Raw genomic sequence first — 18,701 nt, 5'->3', positions numbered from 1 at the left:
AGATTGTTTCACTGTAGACTTTTAAATATATACATATATATATATACATTATTTTTCTCTCAAAGATCTGGCTATGTTTTCTGTTTCAGCTTCCAGCTTAATACCAAGGTCAGGAGTGATCATATAGAATTTCCTTAGCTACCATCAAAAACAACTTCTTAGCAATTTGGAACAAAGAGAAGCTTGCTTTTTACCACCAAATTGCACAGCGATCAAGTGAATAAAGCAAGGTGTCCTTGGTACAAAATGGATCATTATCATTGCTTGCACAAATCATTAACAGTGCAAAAATAATAATAATAATAATACAGTCATATTGCAGATGACAATATCTGATAGGGAACAGCCACAGTTGTGATTAGTGCAACTCAGTGCCAAATGAATGATCAGGGATCAATTCCAGTGCCAGCAAGCTTCAGCAGCAATAAGCAGGAAATATGATGAGCCTCTACCGCAGAGGAAACCTTTTGTATGCAGCAGATTTTGCAGCTGGTTTACATTGACCTTAGATTCCAAGGAGTTCTTTGTTGCTCCTCTGAGGCAGAGAAAGACAGGGTACAGGGTGAATATGATCTTTTAAGGACACTGCTATGTCCTTACTTTACCCCTCTGAAAAAAAAAAAAAGAAGAAAGAGGTTGATCTCAGTTTTTGAATGAATGCTAGAAGATTTATTCAGAACACTACACAGCTGACTGAAATAACTCTTTAATATCAAATGAAACTTTTACAGCATTGATGGATACACTAAATATTGTGAAATACAATATGATTGAGCACAATTCAGTCAGTAAATCCTGTCACATCGATATGTGTGCTTTCTTTATGAAGCTTTGGATAAAAAAGATCAGCAGTGAAAAGGTGGAGTAGCAACGAAAATCCAGATGTGAAGATAAAACTACCTGAAGACAAACGAACATTGCTAAAGAAGAATATATTGTTCTGTGTTTAAGAAGAAAGATAGACAAATGGTAAAACCTTTGAAGTTTGGCACACTTTTCCAGGGATGGTAAGATTTTGCTTGAGCGACCCCCTTGGACTGATCAAGGATTGGCTCTGAAATTTGGCTGCAGCTGAGAAATAGCTTTGGTAAAATTAGAATTGTCTGAAGCATTGCCTTCTTTCTAACAAAACACATCTTACTTTCACAAAGGAGCTGGCAGTGATGTATTATAATGCACCCCTACCCTTTGAAGAATATTACTTATTATTTAAATAATAGTGCAATTGAAAGGCTCATGAACTTTTGTCAGTCTGCGCTTTAGGATAAGATGAAGTGGGCTAGCGATAACCATTCCAACCCGACTAGTGCAAAAAACTGATTTGAGCTGTGAGAGAGAGATATTACTGGCTACTGATCCCACATTCTTGGACACTTAATCAGCATTGTCATGGGTCAAAAAAGGCAGAACGTTTGGGCTTTCCTCCAGTACTTGAATATGAGTCTTCACCTTTCTATTTGTACTGTAACATGAGCAAGAGACTATTCCTGCTTCGTATCATTATAGGAAGGGTGACCTCACGCTATGGATTATGCACAATGGCCATGATGCCTTATGGAATCTGGGATATGTTTACTTGTTCTTGTGCCAGTAACACAGAATGAACAGCACTGTGAATATCATTAATGCCTTAAAGGAAAGCCAACAGCTAAGCAGACCAATGCAGTACATACAATTGTTAAGGAGAGACATATGCCTACTCTAAGAGCCTTTCCTGGACAACGAACAGTCAAGCCCTTGTTTCTGTTTCCACATAGCGATAAGTATAAGGATCTCTGACCCCTCTAACCAGTAATACATTTCTCCATCATTTTCAAAATTTCACAAATAATTTGTCAGAAGCAGCCCAGATTCAGAATACTGGGAATGGATCTGCAGGAGAGTGATTAGCAGGCACACTCTAGGCAGCTGAGTCAGTCAGGTTTGTGCAATAAGCAGTGCAATTATTCATCATTTATCAACAACTTGTTTAATTTACCCTCAGTGGAAATATCTGAAAACAAAACAAAACCATCGCAACAAAGGTTATGTGCGTTTCTTCAACGTACATCAAAATATAGAGAGCAGATAGTTATGCCAGCTTTCATATTCATCTTTCTCCTTATTCCTCATCTTACTCAACTGTCTCATTGTGTGACCCCTTTCAGCAGGAGTAGTCAGCGATCCGGGGAGGGACATTTTATAAAAGCAGGCAGTGACAGGATGTGGGGAAATGGCTTTAAACTGGAAGACAGTAGATTTAGACTAGATGTCATGAAGAAATTCTTTACTCTGAGGGTGGTGAGACACTGGAACAGGTTGCCTAGTAAGGTTGTGGATGCCCCTCCCTGGAGGTGCTCAAGGCCAGGCTGGATGGGGCTGTGAGCAACTTGGTCTGGAGGGAGGTGTCCCTGCCTATAAGCAGGGGCTGGAACTAGAATACCTTAGAGGTCTCTTCCAAACCCAAACCATGCTATGATTCTATGATTCTATGATTCTATGATCTATTTTCCTGAGCTGAATGCATGTATGTGGGGCGGGGGAACTGTCATCAGGTACTTTTTGAGGCAAGCCAGTTCAAGAGCAGATCATCCAAGTAACTTTTTTTTTTTGCAGATGCTTCCAATCCACTTCTCAGACACAGCTTAGCTCTTAATGAACATTCCTGGAATGGCTTGGGTTGGAAGAGACCTTAAAGATTATCCAGTTGCAACCCTCTGCCATGGGAAGGGCTGCCACCCAACAGATCAGGCTGCTCAGGAACTCTCCTGAAGGTTTTCCTTAGTCCTTTTGTACTGTCTCTGGGATGTCTGCATACACACTTGAGTATCAAAACTCAGTGAAAAGCAGCTGACTCCTGATTGACCGTGCATGACCTGTGTTCTCTGTTGTTGCCTTTGCTTTTCCCCAGAGCTCTCTTTTTTTGTTTAAATTGTTTTTAAAACAGAATGATTATGTCTTTGAAGGTCAGTGACTTTAGCCCTGTTCCTGATATTACTATGACCACTTGTACCTGCTCTTCCACTGAACTTGGTGACTTTCTATCTCATCTTCTGTAAACTAACATCAGATAGCAATGCATATAGGCATGGAGTTTGCATTTCCCGGCGAAAAAAATAAAAAAGATGGGGGTCAGAGTTAAGGTTATATGTCCAAACATATTTTACCCCACCGTGTTAAGCCTGACATTAGTTGATCTGAGGAACATGTTTAGCGGGCATGGAGGTGAGAGGCTGACAGTTGGACTAGATGATCTTAGCGGTCATTTACAGTCTTAGTGATTCTGTGATTACAGCTCCATCATGAACCGAGAGGGAAGCCATTGTTAGCATGAGCTAAATAATTTCTGGATTTTTTAGTGATAGATGTAGATACACTTGAAAATGAAATTTACTGTAAGTCAAACTTCTTATGAGACTTCATGTGTTGTTTTTTTTTTTTTTCTATTTTTTTTCTTTTTTTTCTTGAAAGTGTTGTAATTACATGGGTAACGCTTTCAAGACTAGTTTCTAATTTGGAGATGCTATAACTGCAGCTTTAAAGAACATATAATTTGCTTAAATTATGTTCCCAGAGGAAAAAAAAAAAAAAGGAATTATTATTGGGAAAAAAAACAAAAACAACACAAAAACAAAACAACAACACCATAAGTTATAAAGGTTTGTGGGTACTATGGAAACTTCACTAGGGAAGCCTAAGAAGTTGCAGGCACAGAACAAACAGAGAAAACGCTCACAGTGCAAAGAAAAGTCTGACGTCAGGAGGCACAACAATTAATGCTACCCTGCCCTCTTGTGTTCCTGTCTGAGGCGGCTGCCTGCACCCCGCACATCTCCCAGCTCACATCCCTTCCTCACGACACAAACACACCGCTAAAACACAATGGCAAGGCACCGTGACAACAGGGTGGATGGAGGGTGGCGAGAAACAGTACAGCCAAAGGCCAAACTTTGAAAGGGGATGGATTATATGGAAACACAATCAAAAACACGCACACATCTTCAATATGTGTCATCAGTTGCAGTGCTGGGGGTGGGGTGAGATGGGGAGGGGAGGATGGGACTTAAGGCTTCACTTTGCAATGAGACTGAAGCTGGTAACTACGTGTGACAGTGCTGTAAAAACAGAGGGCCTGTTCCTGAGAGAACAGAACCCGAACCTGAGCATTTGCCAGCTCAGACCTTCATTTTGGCATTACTTCGATTCTTGTTTTCACTGTTTTATTTATAGCCCTAGGGGATAACAAGGGATGAATCTGGCCTGACGCCTGCACCTGAAATAAATAACAAAAAAGCCAGCTTTCACTGCAAGTGATAGCCAACAACAATACTTCCACACGCAGAGGTCCAAACACAACAGAACTGGTTTAAAACCAACAAACACTTATTTGCGGCGTCTGACAGGAGCCAAATCCCCATAGCAAAAAGACAGACAGCCGTACTCCGAGGGGCTGCCATGCTGACGTCACGTCCCTTCCCTCGCTGGATGCCGGTGACGTCACGCCCCGTTCCGTGACGTCACACCGCCGGGGTCGCACGGGGCAGTAGGGGAGCCCCGCGGGAGGGCAGAGCCGCCCAGGTTTAGGGTCGGTACCCGAATGTGGGGCGGCTCTTCCCGGCGCGGTGCCCGCAATCCGCTCGCAGCTCTGCATCCCGCTCCGTCGGTGCTAACGCTCCCGGCGTTCGCCGAGCGGCCCTTCCGACAGCGCCTGTAGAAACCAAACAGAACGATTACGAAACGCACAGACCTATCCCCTCTCTGACACGCACCCTTCCCTGCCCGGCCGCCTCGGGGCCGCTCGTTCCCGTCCCCGCGACGGGCGGTGAAGTTACCGATGTTGCGGGCTGAACTTCGGGTCGAACGCGGCTGCTCTCGGGGCGGCGGACACGGAGCTCCCGTCAGCGGCCCCCGCCGCGCCGCGTACGGCCGCCTCGCCCTCTAGCGGGGCAGCGCGGCGGCGCCGGCGGCTGGGCGTGCCTTCCCCGCTCCCTCACCCGCCCGCCCGCCGGGGGGGACCGCGAGTCAGTCCGAGAGCCGAGAGGAGCGGGGCCGGCGGCGGCAGCGGGCGGGCGGGGAGGCACCGGAATCTCAGTTACCCCCCTGGGGGAGGCGGCCGGAGGGGACTGCGCTGGAGAGCGGAGCTGCCCGAGGAGCCGTCCGCACCGCTCTCTCCGCTTCTCCGCCGGCGAAGAGAGTCCGAAGGGAGCCGGGGGCCGCGGGGCAGTCAGCGGGGGTCCGGCTCCCCCTCCCCGCCGACGGGAGGGGGTCGAAGAGGGCCGTCACTCACTTTGGCGAACACTTTGGCACTTTGCTGGACCCGGAGCAGGACGGGGTGGAAATATGGGGAAAGTTGGAAGTTGCCTGGTGACTTTGGCCGGACTTTTGCTGGCGGCGGGAGCGCAGACGTTCACAGGTAAGGGGCCGCCTCGCCTGCACCGCGGCTCCGGAGCCGGCAGGGCTTCGCCTCCAGTTCCTTTCTCTCTCCGTCCTCCCGGCGGGGCTGACACTGGAGAAGGTGGGGGAGAGAAAGTCCCCGACGGAGGCGGGCGGGATGCAGCGGCCGAGCCGGGCCCCAGCTCCCCGTGCTCCGCGCTGCCGTCTGCCCGGAGTTCTCCGTTGCCCCGTACGGGAGCGGAAGGGCTCCGTTGTCCCCGGCTCAGAGCGTGAGCAGCGGTGCTTTCTGCTCGGCGTGCAGACGGTTACGGCGTGTTCGGACCCCCCGACTGCTCCCCGTCCTGCTTCTGTGCTGAGGAAACCCGTGCTTTGAGACGGGAATGTGGGTTGTGAAATAGTTCACCGCGCTCCGTTGCAAGGAGTCGCTTCGGGGCTTTCTGTTTTGTATCTCGCACGAAGTTAGCGCTGCTAACAGCAGTGGGGGACATCTGGTGTCGGGCTCGGGCTCCGACCCGTTCGGTAGGCTCTGCTCGTCCCACCGCCCGGCTGCTGTGCACCGTGTTTGCGGTGCGCTGCGCTGCAGATAACGTGAGAGCGTGGTGTGCTCCTAAACTTTGCTGAGAAACTACCGATTTCGGGTTGTATGTCAGGTTCCACAGACCTTCTGCGTACGCGGCTGAGTTTCCTTTAGATACTCTTGGGTGTTATTCCCGCGGATGAGAAAGAGAGTTCCTGAGCAGGAGGATGCTTTGCTTGCACCGAGATGATACCTAAGAATGATGAAAGCTTTCCCTAACACCCGTGTTAGGTTGAAGCTATGCTCCGCAGCGGATTATGAAGCTGAACTCATACACATTAGCCCTATAACTCCCTAATATTGGGAATCTGGTGTCCAGGCTTCAGGGATAGCTCTTGCTTCATTCCGACGAATCCCAAACTCATTGCTGCCCCGCACCAACTGTCGGGTTTCTTGCTTAAAGTTGAGCTGGAGCTGCACTTCGGAAGTGACTTACATACGAGGTACTCTGATGCTCTGCTAGAGTCAGCAAATAAGTGCCATTCATGTAGTCATTTCCATAGCCGCACGCTGTCGCAGCAAACACACAGTGACAGAAAGCACAAATGGTTCAGTGATGTCCTTAGGTGGTTTTAATGACCTGTGCTTAAGCTTGTGGCAAAAGGGGCGATTCCGTGGCTTCCAGTGCAGTGAATGAGGGATGCTTTGATCCATGCACCTCAGTCGGGCTGTGGAGGATGTCATGGGGCGTAGGATCTGGCCTGCACCTCTCGCTGTCTGTGCATGTGTACATGTATGTGAAACACTGAATGGAAAGCCCATTAATGGCAAGGCAGGTACAGTTTGTTCTTTTTTAATACTGATTGTTGGCACGCTGTTTTTGCACTTCCCCTTTTGAAGTGTGTGCCTGGGAGTCAGTTTTGCTTAGGGGGGGGGGGGGGAAATACTGTTGCTTTTGTTGAAAGCATGATGCATCAGTGTCATAGAAATTAAATCACACAGAATTCCTCTCTCTGTGCTCGCCGTCCCCTGTTGCTGATGGGAGTTACATTAATAACCTCTAAAAAGTTTAAAAAACAAATGGAGCAATAAGAAAGGAAAACCGACTCCACGGCTGCTTGAAGCAAAGAATAGCGGCGGGTACGTTAAGTCTTTGGCATTTCTCGTTCTGTTTTTATTTTTACCCTTTCCTAAAGTAATTGATCTATTTGGCAGAGATTAGTTCTAATGTTACCTTCAGACACTGTTTTATTTGCATTTCTTGTTTAGAAAACAATCATACCAAAAGATCAGATCTTGGCTTTCTAAGGCCTGGAAGCTTTCAAGTAATCTTTGGAAAGCAGCTTAACAGTTAATAACAATGAGATTTTCTCTGAGTCCTTAACTAAGGAATTTAAAATTCTGCCCTCATCGGTTCCAGAAGCAAATGGTTTCAAGAATTTGGATTCAAGATGTGTTACTGAAAGCGTATTATATGGACAATGCTTATTTTAAGAAGTAGCTGGGGTCTTGCTGCAAAGCAGATAGCTTGTTCCCAGGAAATGCTTGCATACCTGGGTTGGCTGATTTTGTTTATAGTTTTAGCGTAAATATGACAAAGTGGGGCCATGGGAAGGCTTACACTGCAGAGTTCCTGGATCGTGTGGTGTTGCTGTCACACAGGGTGCCACCTGGATCTACGGTGCTCCTTCTCTTGCCCCCCCCTCCCCCCCCAGTGGGTTCTGCTGCTCAGGAGGAGTGGTTCATTCTTGTAGGAGATCTGGGTCAAACCAGAGCAAGTGAGAAGGGATGCTGCATGCCTAAATATTAGGTCTTCCATAAAATGTAGAGCCTGGATGTAATGAGTTCTGTCAAACACTGGAATGGGTGGCTGAAATTGAAGGTGAAGAGATGTGTAATAGAATGCAGAAACTGTGCTTTTATAAGGGCATCATGTTCAGGTGGATTTACATTTGCACACAGCCTGAATTCTGAAATTGGTGTTTCTTGCTTATAACCCGACTGACCCAGAGAGGCCTGTTATTAGAGCGCACTGTTCTCTTTTGCTGCAGAAAGCAGCAAGGATGTGTATTAGCACATTCATTTTATGGTACTCGTGTTGAAAGTTTTCCTTCTCTGAGAAGGGATGGGCCCTATTGCAGTGCTAAAGAGAGGGGGATGGCATGGAAATGTTTCTGGGGGGCTCTTCCCAAGTAACTTTGTGCCGGCACAGGAGGCAGCTGGGAGGAGAATGGGAGGGAGGGAAGGAACTGCACAGAACTGGAAACTGCTTCTCTTAGGGACTGGTAAAGGTTTTACATAGAGCACAGCAGTCCTCCAGCTGTTTCATGGAAGGAAAATTCAAACCTTGTGCTCTAAATAGATGCCGTGCCTTCACGTTCATCTGTTTCGGTTTTGGGTGTAGGCACTCTTGAAAACAAGAATCACATTTTCCAAAAACAGTAAAGAAGAAATGCAGCATACTGAAACTTCCTGAGCACCATCACTGTCACAGTGCTTGTGAAGAGGGAGAATGGAAAGAAAGAAAGAAGAGAGGTGAAATCTCTATAGGGCTGAAGGGAAGTTCCTGGCATTCAGAGGAATGTACGGAAAGTAAAAACTTTCTGCTGTAATTAACTGTGCTTAAAGAGGTTTCTCAGAGTATTTGGGATCTGCATCGTGTAGCCTTTGATAGATACTCTGATTGCTTTGTCAGCAATGATCTCTATGCGTGTTTTGTGTCTTATTCTAACACTTTCTGTGTCTGCTGGCGTTGCTTATTTCACCTGCTCTCCACCTGTGGTCCCCATCCCTGTGTCATCTGAGGGAAGGAACGCTGGTGAGGATGCGATGATCTTAGTGCCTGGAGCAGCTGTCAGCCCAGCAGCGCATCTTCGGTTGAAGTGTTAGCACAGGCTTGGCCCTATGAGCAGAGCAAGCTGTGGGAGGGGGTTCTCAGACCAAGAGCTTCACGGTCAGAGCATTGTGCTGCTCCTGCTTATGCAGGTGAATGATTTGATTTGTGCTCTTTACCCGAGAGTAATTGCATTTAAATGGATCTCGCAAATGAGTGGAAGAATGTCAAAGAATCAGCTTCTAATAGGTCTTTATTTTTTAGATGCTTTTGACAATTAGAAACAGATGAAATAAAGTTTGCATTTTGCTATGAATTGGGATGTACTCTGGAATGCCTCGAACAGAATGAAGGTCTGGACTTCGGGAGTGTCAAAAAAGAAACTGGGTGGTGAATTTTGCTTTTTCTATTGTCATTCTGTCGTAAGTTAGTAAAGAAACCACACCAGAAATTAAAAATAAGCCTTCCAGAAGATTACAAGGATGTAATAACACTGAAATATTCCTATGATTTCTTTTCAGTCTCACAAATTAGTAGTCATCAGAATCCACGAGGAAAATAAATTAGTGTCCAGAAACAATATAGCAGCATATAGCTCATGGAAAATAATCTATTTAGTGCTTGCAGAAGTGATGGATTGACAGCTAGAGAGCAAATCACAAAATGTGTCGGCGTACAGCAAGTAAGCTTCTGGTCTATGTCTCACTAACATCATTTGGGTCTGACCTGAAGAGATGTGGAGCTTATTTTTCTTGCTCATATTCTGAGTTGGTCAGTGAGTGTGCCATACTGTGGGGGTTACTGGTGGCCCGGACACTTGTACAGGTTCCTGCTGGGACATGGCTTCGCTTTGCATCATTGGGCTCAGCTGATGGAGATAACAGGCGGAGACCTTGTGGAACACAGTGCTGTTGTTGGGTCAGGACCTGTGAGCTCGTCTTGGGTTTCATGTGTTGCATTTTGATGTGATTCACTTGAGTGGTTCTGAAAATTTCACTGGGAGTAAATTGTTTATTAATGTGTGAGCACATCTGAATTACTTCGCTTCTGCTCTGTTTTGGTAGGGAACATTGAAAAGATCCTCTTTATTTCATTTGATTTTGCTGATTATTTCCAAATGTGTGTTTCTCATTTAATGTGTATAAAAAGGGATTTCAGAAAGCCAAAGACAATTTGAAGCACGCGATAACAAATTAAGTAATAAACTTCTAAAAGAGAAATATTACTGTGTCGCTTTCCTCTCTTTCCCTTCTCTGTGCTCACGTATTTATTTCTGCTCTCGTAGCGCAGGAGCACTTCCTGAGTCTGCCTGCTGTGATCTGCTGCTGATCACTAGGTGTAGCTGCATCTCTAAATCCACTTTTCTAAGTGTAAAAAGAGGCAGGGCTGAAGGCTGGGCTTCGAACTTGGGAGGTCTGGAAATTTTCGTCCCCTAAAGAACTCTAATCTATTGGGTCGTTTTGCGGGGTTTGTTTGTTTGTTTTTTGTTTTGCCTCAGTTTGCATGTAACACAAATGAACACTTTGTCGTGTTGTAAAAGTGCTGTTTTCAGTACCGTTGTTAGCATTCAATGGAAGGATGAAAGCAGGCTGTAATATAACAAACTGCATGGAGTTGCGAAGAAATTGTTAGTACTTTCCTAGCGGTTTATATGGAAGGATTATTGCTGCAGAGGTGTGATAAAGTTATATCTTAGCCATCTTGATTGACCAGTAGATACATTTTAAAGCAAAGCTGGGGTGTTGTGAGTGTATATAGCTGCTTAATGCATTGTGAGGAGACTTATACTCTCTTCCAAGTAACTAGTTTCAAAGATGATTTTGCTGTCGGTGGAATCCTGTACTGACTTCTTAAGAGTGATTTGTAGCTTCTTAAGCCACTTCAGTGTTGCGAGGAGTTAAACTGGGTGAGTCCCCATACATGCTTTAAAAATGATGTTTATATGCCTACAATTCTGAGAGCGGTAACAAGAATAAAAGGTGTATTTACATCTCTGACAAGTATGTTCAGTAGCTGCAAGGAATAGGAAAGGAACGATTCAGCCCTTTCGCTCAGCCTGACCCTTTGCCACTGCAATGGTGGTAAACAAAGTAAAGATCACGTTTGTTCAGATGAAAGCATGGGAGTGTTAGCAGGAGGGGAGTGCTGTAGGCAGGTTGGAATTCAAGTGTTTGGGGAGGGAGGTGTGAAAAGAATGGAAGAGATGTATATTGCTGGAAAACGTCCCAGGAAAAGCTGAACTACCAAGGCAATTAAACTGCATCTGGAAAACATACATGGATTTATAATTATTCACATTTTCATATTTTTGCCATCTTAGTTTTGAATGCACTTGCCTCCTTATATGTGCAAAGTTTGAATAGGTCTTCTGATGGTTTATGTAGCAATAGTTGATGATGTTTACACATATGATTAAATGTAAAGATGTTAATGAACCTTCAGTTTTAGTTTTTCTGTGTGGAATGGTGCAAAACCAACATTTCTCCTGTAAGCTTTTCTCTTTTTTCTTTCTCTTTTTCCCTGGATATTTGCAGTCTGCCCTGATTTAAAGAGCAGTTGGGATCTCTGAAGAAGAGACCCTTTCTTTTCTTTTTTTCTTTTTAATTTCAAGTGTTATTGCAAATATCTTTTCCAGCGCTACTTTGTTAATCACAAGAGATGTGGTTTTGCTCCAGAATAATTAATAGATAATTACCTCTTTCATCACTGTAGCTCATCCATCTTTTAGGGGAGTGAAATAAAGTATCACATGCCTGTATGAGAGCAGTGCTGCTTTTCCCACACCCCCAGGGTTTATGGCACACTGGGTTTAGGAAACTTTTCAGAAAGATTCTGTTATTAGCTTGAATCTTAAGGGTGGCTCGGTTAGGTGAAATAATGCTTTTTAGTTGTGCTGACAAGATTATAACGTAAGATTGAGGAGGATATTACAGGGGTTTCTATGCACTTCCAAGTGGATGGATAGTGGGGCTGGTAGTGCCTTAAAGTTTTGTGAAGGAGTTGTTCTTACAGGTAAATGAATAGAGTGGCTTTTCACATCTCTGCTTCCAGTGAATGCAGACTAGGCTGAGTAAATAACTCTTATCCATTATGTGCTTTTCTATACTTGTGTGTATGCTTATAATCTAAGCGCTAGTTCATATGTTTATGTTTTAAAAAGTTGATGAGTTATTGCCCTTTAGTGGGCTACTGCATTATTCATGGTGTTCTCATGGAGAGCCTGAGATTTGCTAAAAAGATTCACATTGTCCTCCACCTACAAAGGGTCTCACCTGCGGTCTTTTCAGGTTTGTAGCTTTTCCAGGTTTAACATCTGGTTCAGCTAAAAACTAAAAACAAACACTCAAATCAGTTTCCATCTCCAGGAACTGTGTTGGGCCCCAGATCTGACTGTCCTTGCTGTAGCTGCTTTGTATAGTTATTCTCTCTTCTCAGGTGTTTAGTGAATTTGTTTTGTGCGAATAGAATTTCATTACTCTCTGTTCCCTCTTGCTCCCACTCCTAGTAAATAAAATCAGTGCAAGAAGTCCAGTGCTTTCTTAGAACTTCACAGTCTGCTCGAAATATGTTCACATACTGGGTATAAACTAGCGTGAGTGAGGAAATGTATCTACAGTAAGGTTTAACTCTGTTTAAATATCTATATAGGACTGCATGTCATTTATTCTAATGATGGTGATTTTTTTATCAAGTGGTGTAATTCAATATCAGCAGCGTCCAAGGATTACAATTTTTGGAAGCTGTAGGTATTTTGATAGTGTAAAATCTCTTTTCCTTCAGTGCTTTAAGATGTCCCATATAATCTTACCCAGGAAATGATGTCCTCACCCAGTGGAACTTTTTGAGCCTGGAAGTTTTTTCTGGCTCCACGTTGGGATGACATAGTGGAACATGAAGCGTACTGCTGGAGCACAGCATGCAGAAGACAGATGTAGATTTTAATTCCTGTTGTATTAGCCAGTTGCTTAGTGATCAGATCTTCTGCCTAGTGGGAAGCCTGGATTTAAGTATATGCTCTGGCATTTCACTGTGATATAGGTATCTTCATAGTTAATCTTTTCTAATCTTTTTTTGGAGGGGCTGGGGAGAGAGGGGAGGTTGTTTAGTTTTGACCATGACTGAGGAGTCTAATTTTTTCTTAACCCCTACATTATCTTTGGTAAATATTATTTTTATTGCATGAAGCAATAAAAGAGGAAGGTCAGGCTGGATATCAAAAAAAGGTTCTTTGCCCGAGGGTGGTCGTGCACTGGAACAGGCTCACCCAGGCAGTGGTCATGACGCCATTGTGGAGCCAGGAGCTGGACTTGCTGATCCTTCTGGGTCTCTTCCAGCTTGAGATGTTGTGTGATTCTATTTGGAGAACATTTGCAGCAGCCACTGACCGCTTACAACTCCAGTCTTCCCCCTCGATGGTGTACTTAACTACTGTCATGTATTTAGGAGATAAAGACAATTGTGGACATTCACAGGAAGTGTAGTACTCAGTGGGGTAGTTCTTATGCTAATTGCTGAGAACTACTATCGGCTTTTTTCCTTTAATGTTCCATTTTCTGAATTGTAGATGAAGATTATTTTACAAAGCACTGCATACAATGCAATATAAGCACTTTACATAACACATCACTTCAGCTGTTTTTCTTTTTAACTTCTGCAGAGGCAGCTATTCCTGAAGTAATTTCGCAGCTATGTAAGATCAGTTGTTGTCCCAGTAATAATTTTAAGTCACCATGCGGCTGATGCCCTCTTTACTGTGTCTGAGAGATGTTATCTTGATTCAGTCCTAGCTCAGAACTTCTCAAAGCACCTTTCTCTGCTGTGAGCACTTTCCTGAGTATGAAAGCAACCTGTTGGGGTTGGGTCTGTGGTTGTTAAAAGAAACCAACAACACTAAACACAATTTAAGTTAATATTTATTTAAAAACCTCAGAGGCTGGAAATGTGATGGGAAGCCTGTACATTGCCCAGCATGACTATGCTCTGTTTATAGTGACAGCAAAGCGTGTGGGTTGAAGACCACACATCAAGCTCCTGAGGTGTGTTTTATTTATTTTTACATTGAGAATTGTTGTTAGGATTTCCTACATACATCAAGGCTAGTAAGGGATTTATGTGAATTAGCCTAGCATTTTCGTTTCAGCGCTTGGAAATGATTGCGCTTTCAGAGTTCTATTTACTTTCAGTGTTTGAGGAAAGAACACACCCATTAGGACAAATACACGGTGAAATTGTGTAGGGCTCAAATGACATTGAAATTACCCCTTATAAGTAATATTCCTCAGCCACCTCTCTTGTATTTGCCAGGTGTAGATAAGCATATGATTGTGTTTTTGGGTTGAAGTGATGGATCTGCTAGCAAAAAGCGCACACTTCAACCTGTACCACCCTCTGTCATGTGGTGGGCTTGGGGTCTTGAGTGTGGATTGGAACTTGAGTTGTCAGTAGGGCTGAAGCCTTAGTAATTGTGTTTTTGAATGGAGAAGTTTAAAGTAAAGATTGGGCTTGGTGTCATTGCATCACCAGGGTGGCTTCAATGGGAGTCAGTCTATTTCTACCGATGCATGCTCACTGCCTGCTTTCGGTATGCTTTCTCTCATTTCTTACAGAGAAACATTCAGTCTTTGGATATCTAAATTCTTACTTTAGGAGCTACCTGTTATGACTCAGTGAGGAATGGAAATTGTAGGCAGTCTTGTGCTTCTTTTGGTGTCAGGCAGGAGCTACTCGGGAGGTTTGGGCATGTGCTGAGTTGCATCATGGAAGCTTGCGTTTTGAAAGCTATTGCTCGCCTGTCAGTTCTGTTGTGTTTGTTGCATAACTTCAGTCAGTTTCTGATGTGTAGCCCAAACTTGAAGACTTTGTAATGAAAACTGTCCGTATTTGTGAGGATCTCTATTTCAAAAATGAATGCAGACTCGCAGCTTCCTCAATTGGTACACAGTAAATCTGCCTTGGTGAAGTAGCATCTGACAGACTTATTCCCTTCAAATCTGTTCTTATGGTGGGTGGATGGCAGAAGCTTTGGGAACCACTCACTGTAAGTGAGAAATCTCACATTTCCAGAACTGACTCTGGTAGTCTTCACAGTCTGCAGAGAGCTGTGCTAGATTTACAGCCATAAAACGTTAATTCTGGCTTGTGTGACAGAAGATGTGCATTTCCAGACTTTGTGAAGTAGAACTGCAGAAAAAAAATCAGATCTGTATTCTAGAAACCGACGTTGAACAAATACACGATATTCACCAGTAGCCCCATTCACATGATTTCAGTGCTTTGACTAAACACAGTGGTCTAGCAATAAAAGAAAGAATTGGCCAATTACAGTAATCTGCTAGAGCTCTGTACTCTAGAATTTTGTGCAGAGAAAGAGGGAGGGCTCTTACCTGCTCTCAGTTCTGCCTAAAATTGCACTCTTAATGCCATCTATTCCACAGCAAATAACACACATATTTAACAAGGCTGTTAACCACAGGGCCACCTCTAAGGTTGTATTGCTTAGCTGCCACATCTCACGCCCTCTCCGCCTCCTCCATCTTCCTGTCTGCCCCTCATCACTATGTTCCACACACTAGAAGGCAATAGGAACTTCCTCTGCCCCCCTTTTTCTTCCCTGTTTGGAGACTAATGTTCACATTCATGTAAGGGCACATAGCCTCTGGGGGGCTACAGTAGGGCTTAGGGGCAGAATTCTTGACTGCCTGATTATTTTTCCTACCAAGAATGTGCTGGTTTTTTTACCTTTCTCTGGTGGCAGATTAGATCAAAGTGGTCCCATGCATATGTTGTGACACATACCAGGAAAGCATGTGCTTATGTGTAAATAGTGTAAGTGAGCAGGGCCGAGGTTTTGCTTAGCTTTGCACTTTGCAGCAACAGCAGGCAGAGCATGTGGAGAACAAGATACTGAGGCCAGATCTAGATTTCAGACCAGATGGACATTATTCATAATAATATTCGTGTGTTAATGGTTTTTATCGGAGTGTGAAGTAAACTGTTGTGATTCTTGTTCTTCAAGCTGAAGAGAATCGCTTGGCACTGTTAGTACTGTCACTGTTTATATAAACACAGGCTCAAAAGTTAAAAATGAATACAGTTGGTCTTGGGCATGCTGTAAAGAACTCCCAGAAGCTTCTGACAACATAAGTACAGGTGGGCAGGCGTTGCACAAGTAGTGTGAACATCCCAATATCAGCATTTTATAGGGCTGTATCTACAAGGACATGGACAGCCTTCGGAGAAATTCATCTAGAACTGTTTTCCTTGTGGTTGAAGTGCTGTTAAGTGCTATGTGAGTGATATCATCTCTGAATCTTCTGTTTCGGCGGAGAGGAAGATGCGGAATTTTGTGTCACATAAATCTGCTTCCTTTCTTAATATATACAGAATAAACATTGTATACAAACGTTCAGAAAAAATGTTACCTCTTTATTCAACTCCTGCAATTAAATATTGTTATATTGGTGCTTTGGCTTAATGTGTATTTCATACAGTGTTGACAGGTTAATTTTGGCTGTTATTTTTATGTGCACTTCTAATGCATGTAAATGCACGTGGAGCATACTCTGCTATCTTGAAATTGGAGCAACAATTCTCTAAGTCCATATTTTTTTTTCCTACCAGTTTAAATTGTGCGTTAAGATGAGCTTGGAAGTTCCTACTCAGTGTGGAATGTGCAATATATTGATGTGGTTCCTGTTGATGAAGGTTCAATACAGGAAGAGGATGCCAGCCATGCTCACAGCTGCGGATAGCACAATGTGTGCTCTCCTGGGCAGATGCCGAAGAGGTTTATTAAAGCATTCAAGTTGTTTCTTCATATTGGGAGTGAAAGATTCCTTCTTAATCCTCATATGGCTGCTGTCGCTGCTGGAGTGTTAATAGATAGTCTAATTTGTGAGCTAAATTACTAATTGTATTATGAGTCTAAACCTTATTAAGCCTTTTGTGTAGAATTAGATCACAGAGCTTTGGGAAACTGAATCCTGGTTGGGTTCAGTCTCCCCTCTTCAAAGACACAGGGAAGCGTTCCTGGCTTCAGAGCTGCAGCTGAGCTCATTCACTGCCTGCTCCGTTATTGATGGGGTCAGAAGTTGGAAGCGGGGAGGCTCTGAGAATAGACCATGTCTCAGTTACATGAAAGCAACACAGTTGTGTAGATGAATACAAACTCTTTATAATGTAAGTGGAGCGAGTTACAAAAGTTAGTTCCAAAGAAGTTCATAACCCACCCAGAGATGGGCAATCACTCAGCTGTGCTGTTGTTGAGTGATGAGCCCCTTCTCAGCTGTTGCCCTACAAACTCAGCTGGGTCACCTGAGGTGGCTCTTGCTCTTTGCTCTGTCTTTGCGTGGAGTCAGCCTGCTAATGCAGCCCAGCTGGAGACGGGGCCCATTGCCTCCAGCAATGGATCAGTAATAAATAAACAAAGTAGGGCTTAATGGATTTTGACGTCCCTTTCAATAAATTTTTATGTTGGTCTGTAAGCTTGTGAACTCTCATGCCTTTGATGTAGGAATGTTGTACCCATGGCAGTTCATGTTCTTTACAAGAAAATGCTCACATTTACTCAATATATTTTCCTGTATATACATGAGATACATTCCCAATGGTATTAAGTTTTTCTCTGTGGTTCTGCACTCTAAACTACTGTGAGGATCTGCTCTTTTACATCTGAAGTTATCGGAAACTTATATGTTCCTAGCTTTATTATTTACTGCTGTAACCTAATGTCGTTTGGGAAGTCCAGACAATAAACAAAAGTAACAGGATATGTATTTTGTCACATTATCTTTGTATTTAAAGAGATTTTGCTCGGAAATCTAATCATTAAATGTGACACAAATAGAGTACATTAATACAAAGCTCAGTGTGTCTTCTGAAAGATGGACCTTTCAGAAGGTAATCTACGCTGTGTGCTATTACATCACTGTGAACAGAGCAGCCCAAAGCCCTGCTTAAAAGGTGACTGCCTCCAGGTGTGGCTGTTGGGTAGGGGTCTGTTCAGCTCCTACACTGATTATTGTGCTCACTGGAGCACTTCAGGAGATTAGTGTTGTTTTTTAGCGTGTTGGGATTTTTTAGGGATTTTTTTTTTTCCCCTGTATGTTTTATGTGAATTTTCTAGCATTTTCTTATTCAAGCACAGTATAGCTTGAGACCAGAGTAGCTGCTGTTTCTCATTGGCTTAGGTGTGAGTTGGCATGATTGCCTGCTTGCCGTCTGTCTTGATTTCACCTGAAACAGCATTAATAGCACATGTTGCTGGGTGATGGGAGCACACCTGGGGCTGGGCTAGGCCAGCATGTGGGCCTGAATTGAACTGGGGGTCGTTCTGTACCACTTGATGCCATGCAGAAGTGTATAAAGCTGTGGGCAGTTCATGGGGCTGCTGTGCATCAGTAGGTAGGGTGTTGCGTTGTGTCATGCGTCTGTGAGAGGTGAGTAATCTTATTGTAGCTGTATATATGTGGTTATTGTTGCCTTTTTGCTCTTCTGTTTTAGTAAGTGGTTTCTAGCTCAACCTGTGAGTTCTGTTTTGTTTCCAGTTCTCTCCCTCGTTCCACTTGGGTGGCACTGAGCTACAGCCATGTGGTGCTGAGCTGCTGCTGGGTTAAACCACAAGTGCCTTCTTGTACCCAATATGGGGTGGGTGATATTAGCACAGACTTGGTCTTTGTTGGAACTGCAAGGCCTGTTGTGGAGGTTAGAGTAACATTCTAGCCTCTGGGCTGACTCCTCTGGGGCAGTCAATTCCAAGTGTACCCTTAACAGGTGAAAGCAAACTGTGGCCTGTATTCTGCTGCCAGAGGCACTGAGAAAAACATGTTGGTGATGCCAGTTATGGAATGTCACTTGGCTGCTCGCTTGACTCATGTTTAAAACAAACAAACTTGATTAAGTGGGTCATTCTACCGTGATATTTGTAAAGTAGTCTCGGTCGTCTTTTTAACCTGACCTTGGTTGGCTTTATTTATTTGT

General features: G+C 43.9%; 1 protein-coding gene and 1 long non-coding RNA gene across 10 annotated transcripts in view; one reads left to right on the top strand and one right to left on the bottom strand.

Annotated features, from left to right (window-relative positions):
* Positions 1–4,182: 4,182 nt before the first annotated feature.
* Positions 4,183–4,923, bottom strand: LOC107310046. The gene is made up of 2 exons (XR_001553447.2): positions 4,812–4,923; positions 4,183–4,687 (listed from the first exon to the last, which is right to left on the bottom strand). It is a non-coding gene; the product is annotated as an uncharacterized LOC107310046 (long non-coding RNA).
* Positions 4,924–5,164: 241 nt separating this feature from the next.
* Positions 5,165–18,701, top strand: part of PTPRM (protein tyrosine phosphatase receptor type M) — a 429,982-nt gene continuing 416,445 nt past the window's right edge. For 8 of the 9 annotated variants that reach the window (XM_015855345.2, XM_015855344.2, XM_015855343.2 and 5 more), the window contains exon 1: positions 5,298–5,392. In XM_015855345.2, the coding sequence (XP_015710831.1) occupies positions 5,320–5,392 (73 nt within the window). In that variant the 5' untranslated portion in view covers positions 5,298–5,319. Of the gene's footprint in view, positions 5,393–18,701 lie in introns of all 9 variants that reach the window. The other variant, XM_015855337.2, reaches the window with a different exon arrangement.

The sequence above is a fragment of the Coturnix japonica genome, chromosome 2, assembly GCF_001577835.2.
Source record: "Coturnix japonica isolate 7356 chromosome 2, Coturnix japonica 2.1, whole genome shotgun sequence".
Classification (NCBI taxonomy): domain Eukaryota; kingdom Metazoa; phylum Chordata; class Aves; order Galliformes; family Phasianidae; genus Coturnix; species Coturnix japonica.
Note: the sequence above shows the minus strand (reverse complement) of the source record. Positions and strands in the feature narration are given on the sequence as shown.